General features: G+C 27.0%; 2 protein-coding genes across 5 annotated transcripts in view; one reads left to right on the plus strand and one right to left on the minus strand.

The window, feature by feature from the left end:
* Positions 1–1,010, plus strand: part of LOC108755321 (zinc finger C4H2 domain-containing protein) — a 2,241-nt gene extending 1,231 nt beyond the window's left edge. The window contains exons 3-5 of one of the 4 annotated variants that reach the window (XM_018498246.1): positions 125–306; positions 428–652; positions 745–1,010. In XM_018498246.1, the coding sequence (XP_018353748.1) occupies positions 125–306; positions 428–652; positions 745–874 (537 nt within the window). In that variant the 3' untranslated portion in view covers positions 875–1,010. The remainder of the gene's footprint in view (positions 1–124; positions 307–427; positions 653–744) is intronic. The other 3 variants (XM_018498247.1, XM_018498248.1, XM_018498249.1) reach the window with 3 other exon arrangements.
* A 2,404-nt stretch (positions 1,011–3,414) lies between these two features.
* Positions 3,415–5,632, minus strand: part of LOC108755308 (major facilitator superfamily domain-containing protein 8) — a 5,496-nt gene continuing 3,278 nt past the window's right edge. Inside the window, exons 5-10 of the mRNA XM_018498233.1 lie at positions 5,505–5,593; positions 5,066–5,285; positions 4,727–4,826; positions 4,336–4,470; positions 4,076–4,185; positions 3,415–3,942 (exon numbers count right to left, since the gene is read on the minus strand). Coding sequence (XP_018353735.1) covers positions 3,461–3,942; positions 4,076–4,185; positions 4,336–4,470; positions 4,727–4,826; positions 5,066–5,285; positions 5,505–5,593 — 1,136 coding nt within the window. The 3' untranslated portion in view covers positions 3,415–3,460. The remainder of the gene's footprint in view (positions 3,943–4,075; positions 4,186–4,335; positions 4,471–4,726; positions 4,827–5,065; positions 5,286–5,504; positions 5,594–5,632) is intronic.

A 5,632-nucleotide genomic window follows, 5' to 3' on the forward strand; every position in this document is an offset into this window, starting at 1 on the left:
AAAAAATGACTTATGCAGCTAAAAAGAATAGGCCTTATGGCAGTAAGTTTTGAAATACAATCAAAATATAATTCCATTGTATGGAATATATTGAAACTTAATAATAATGTTTACTCTTGATTAGATGGAATCAGTGATCAAACAAGCAGAGGAAGCACGTAACAGAGCGAGGGAAACTGCTAAACTAATTCATAACAATGATTATCAACCACTGAAACACGACATTGATCGTATGCGCAGAGAATTCTTGGGTTTGGAAAGGTTACCAGAATTGTACGAAACTGAATCAGATCTTATCTCCCCTGAGTAAGTACCTTTACTATCACAAAGCTGTTGAAGATCAGCAATAAAAGTGGTGCATGTAGTATCAGCCACTAAGTGGAGATTGACATTATGGACTGAGCTGAGTCAAACTTTTATTGTGTAGACGGTTTGTTCATAGTTACTTTGAACGTCCAATGCAAAAAGCTGAATGGAGAGTAGAAGTACGAGGTGATGACTTGATACCACCGCTTGGACTACACCATCCTGGGCATCCAGGTGGTTCTACACCTTTCTTAGCTCCGCAACCACTTCAAGGGCCGAGTAAACCAGAGCCTAGACCATTACCGCCAGCCCCAGGGCCGCCCGCTCCAACATTCAGGTACCACTGGTATATCTCGTCCCCTTATTATATTTTTTATGTAAAATTGAAAACATTACTTGTTACCAATTTTGTAATACAATATCTCTATCGCTTTATAGGCAACAACCGCCGCCTATGAAGTCTTGCCTTTCGTGCCATCAACAAATTCATAGGAATGCACCAATTTGTCCACTTTGCAAAGCAAAATCGCGATCGCGTAATCCTAAGAAACCAAAGAAGAAAGATTAATTATAATTCTATGACTATTTGTATGAATAATCCGCATTTCTACAATTCATATTAAGAAAAGACATGTATTAATCATTTTTATAATCCATAGTAACCATGCACTCTTATCGTATCATTAGCATTTATAAGTGATAGCACAGCATTTATGAGAATCTATATGTTTATATAATATATCATTTTTTGACGACAGCTTTTTTTAGCATTAAAGATTTTATTGTATTCGCGTATGTTATGAATATAGAAGAATGTAAGAAAAGATAGAAATCAAATAATTACTACTATAATTAGAGAAATAAAAATTTAATATTTGACAAACTAGTTTAATTTATTTTTGTCTATATCAAATATATTGGGAAATTGATATATTAGTGTATTCTAACAATTTTCGCTATTGTTAAAATCAATTAAAAAAGAATTAGTATTTACAAAGAAGGACAATACAAATTATTAAAATTATTTATTTTATTGTAACTTTATATTCGTTACTTTATTTTCATTAATCATAAAATATAGTAATGTAAATACTACATACAGTTTTATTTGCCATTATACATATTTCAATTATTTTCAGTGTATACAAATATTAGAAAAATATACTTTAGTATATGTAGACAACACTGAAAATTTCTATAAATGCATAAATGAAATAATTTTTTATTATATTTCATGAGAAATATATTAATCTTTCAATTTTATATACTTCTTTTATGTAATGAAAATATTATTGTATCAGACTTACGATCAGATATTAATTTTTGATTGCTGTTTCTGCAATCGTTAACAATTTTTGATCATCCAAATATTTGTTATTAATTATCGAGTACAATAAAAAATCTACATGAAACGTTTGAACGTGTCATCTTGCATAAATTTTTAGTGTTACCTATATATTATCTTAAAATATTGCATCTTTAAAAAATATTAATCATTGATTTATGTATGATTTAATTGCACTTTGAAAAAAAAAAATATATATATAGCTCATATTTCTTTTTATAATATAACGCTAATTATATTCTAAAATTTACTATATTTCATTAAAATTTTTCAACTATTTACCAAAACTGTAATATATTTAATTGACTTTTTAAAGATAAATGTGAATTATTTATATCACAATTTTTTTCACAGTATTGTCTTTTGAAGTATTTATTAGAAAATTAAACAGTAGTTAGCAGTAATATCTATTGCTGTGTAATATCAACTATTTATTTCTTAATGTAAAAGAATTTTATAAAATTTTAATTAGGTCAGTCTTTGCTCTTCAAGTTATATGAAAAAATAAAAAGTAGACTGTACCTCTTTTATTGCATTGATTTATGTTGCATTTACGTTAAACTTATATAAATAATTAACATAATATACAATTAATAAATATTACAATCTCATGAACATGCCAACATCTAAATGTATTTTGAACAAAAATGATTATTGTACTAGTAACAAAATACTTTTAAGAAAAAATTCAATTCATCAATAAATCTTTGATAATTGCTTAATACACAATCAAATTTCGTTTCACCTGCTATTTACTACGATCTAATTTATTTTTGTATATACAATATTATTTTCTTAAACTCTGTTCTTTTTAGCTGAACTTTGCAAAGTTCAGCTTTCATTTTTTACTTTAATGTAAAAAGAAAAAAAGAAAAGATGAATTATATAAGAAATTCAGCTAAAAAGAATAAGTCTGCATTTCAGGAAATATAATGGCGCTCTTATATGTTATCCTATTATGAATTTGTACATTATTCGAATTCTTAAATATAATCATAATATGAATTTTAATCTTCAAAAAAAAATGATAAACGTAATTTTAATCTAAACGAGCATAAGTATATAAAAATGCATATAGAATATAGATTAGACATTTACTTTTTTGTGCTATTTTCTGTTTTGCAATCAATAAAAATGAGGAGTAGATTTCAGGGTATATAAAACTTACAATTTTTATGTTAGTATTTATCTGTACATGCACACGTACTATTCTCCTTAAAAATATTAAGCACTATAGTATTAAAAATCCTAATACTAATAATTGTTCAATATTTCAAAGTTATAACTTCTCTTCAAGCAAAAAGTAATGGAAGAATAGTTCACGAATACCATTTGCATTATCTATGGCAAGTTTTCGTCTTCATAATCCAAGTCTCATTTAATGTCATATTATAATTAACCATTAATCAATTTATCATATTGTAATATGATGATACAATCAATATAACATTAGTAAATTCAAATTTATATAAAAAATTTAATAAAATTTAAATTGTGTCACTAGAAAGTTTTGAGCACTTTATGAACGATTTCTTTATTATCTCAGTATTGTTATACTTATAATTATTCTGAGACTATATCTATTTTTTGATCATATTTAGCATGTAACTGTATAAAATTTTTATAAAATATCTATACATTTAAAGAATGTAATTTGTATAAACATTTTTAAAAAATATAAATTAATTTGCATTATTATCTAAACAACGTTTATAATGTTTATGTAAAATTTACTGCACATTGCACAAAGATAATTTTTTCCGGCAAAACAGCTTGAATTATCATAATTACGAACTGATGTTCCATTAATTATACAGTTTCACGCGATGTTTGAATATTATCAGATCTTAAATGAACTAATGGAATTTCGACATCTTTTTCTTGTTTGTTCGGCACTTCATTGCCTTTCTTTAACTCTGGTGCAATCAAACGTTTATTTACAAGTTGTAACCACAACATGGAAATGATTAGCATTACGCCAGTGATACCAAAAGTATGATATGTACCTAAGCGAGTATAAATGAAGCCTACAAATACCGGACCTAAAACGCGAGATGCACAACCCGCACCTGTCATTAAACCCATCCACACACCTTGTGGACGCGGGCCGAGAATTTTGCTAAATATAGTTTGCATCAAAGTAACTCCTATAGGATAACCTATAGATGTAAAGGTGTAACCAATCAAAAATTGAGTAATCGTGATTTGTGGAGTATATAGACACCATTCTTGAGTAATAGGGCATCCAACGATTTCTGTACCATTGGCATCTGTCGTGATATTATTATATGCTACAAGATATTGAAACACTTCCATTATAAAGTTATCATATAATATGCATAAAAAAATCCATGCTATATATATATAAGTATAAAAATATACAACTTTAAAAAAAATTTTTTTATTTAGTAGAGAGATACTCACGTCCAAAATCTCCAATTATAGGAGGATCCGGACCCCATGGGATACATAGCACTCGTCCAATCACCATAAAAAAGAATCCACCCCATAACATTACTTTACGTTCTGCAAATCTGTAAAGAAATACGTATTTTATTTAATAGCATATAAAATAAGATATTATCTACTTATAAATCATAAACGTTATATAGCGATAAAATAATATTATTATTATTTAAATATTGGTTATTTATCTTAAAAGATTGTAATTTCATCATAATTACTTTTTACAAAGTGGTCCAATCATAGTAAATGTAATACAGGCTATCACAGCTCCAACGCTCATTAGGATTCCCATATAATATAGCGCTTCCTTTTTAGTCCAAGCAAATTGGTCCATGGTAAGGGAAGTACCAAGACTACACGAAAAAAAGATAACATATGTTTGTTAAAACTTTTTATTTAGTAAACCAAGATTTCAATCGATGATCTTATTTTAATATTATTTTACAATAGATTCACATTAACGTTTTTAGATTACAATTAAAATATCAAGTTTTTAATTTTGTTTTCTTAAATGATATTTAAATTTTCAATGATTCTTTCTCTTATTTTAATTATTTTCAATGTTCTTTAATTATTTTTAAACAAATATAAAAAAATAAATATACTTACGTCTCAAGAAGAACAAAATTAAAAACCAAAACAAAAAATCCACAAATTAAAGTCCATGAAGCCAAATAGTCCGGTTTTATGGCTTTCCACGTTTCTTTTTCTGCAAATGCAATAAATTCTATTATTGTGTGTGTGTGTGTGTGTGTGTGTGTGTGTGTGTGTGTGTGTAATTTAATAGAAAATTGGAAATAAAATTATGGAGCATATATCCAAGGGTAAGATATATATGTAATATAAAAATGGAAATTAATTCATTATGATCGATTTTTATGAATTATTAAAATTTTTTTAAATTATATCAAACTTAAAGATTGGTATAACAAAAACATTATTACATACCTGTAGCTTTACCTTCATCACGCATAGCTTCTTTTATTGCAATTTTATACTCCTTAAAGTTCCATGGTAATAAAAAGATAAAATTAAAAATCCCCATTATTGCGTTAATCCAACCAGCTGCTGTGTACATGTTTAAAGGTAACATCAGAAATGTTACACCATGATCTCCAAGAGGTGTTACAGCAGCCTGCAATCCAGGACCCACCACAAAACCTAGGACCTAAATGTATTGCTTTTTTCACGTGTATTCAATCAATACACTTATTTAATTATATTCTTTATAAAAATATATAAATTTTTAGTAAAGTATTAAATTATTTTATTGTCACACACACACACACACACATTGTTAAATTAATAATTATAACATTTTAAAAAATTAATATAATTTTTTTATCTATTACATCTTTTAACATAAAATACAATAACAAAAAATTACCTGTGCTAGGGATACCATAGAAACTGCATGTGTGCGTTCTGAAAGTTTTGTGGCTGCAGATAGATAAGATCTTGCTACAGCAATATTAGCTGCAAGAAATGACATATGTTGACAACTAATTCAAAATC

The sequence above is a fragment of the Trachymyrmex septentrionalis genome, unplaced genomic scaffold, assembly GCF_001594115.1.
Source record: "Trachymyrmex septentrionalis isolate Tsep2-gDNA-1 unplaced genomic scaffold, Tsep1.0 scaffold87, whole genome shotgun sequence".
Lineage (NCBI taxonomy): Eukaryota > Metazoa > Arthropoda > Insecta > Hymenoptera > Formicidae > Trachymyrmex > Trachymyrmex septentrionalis.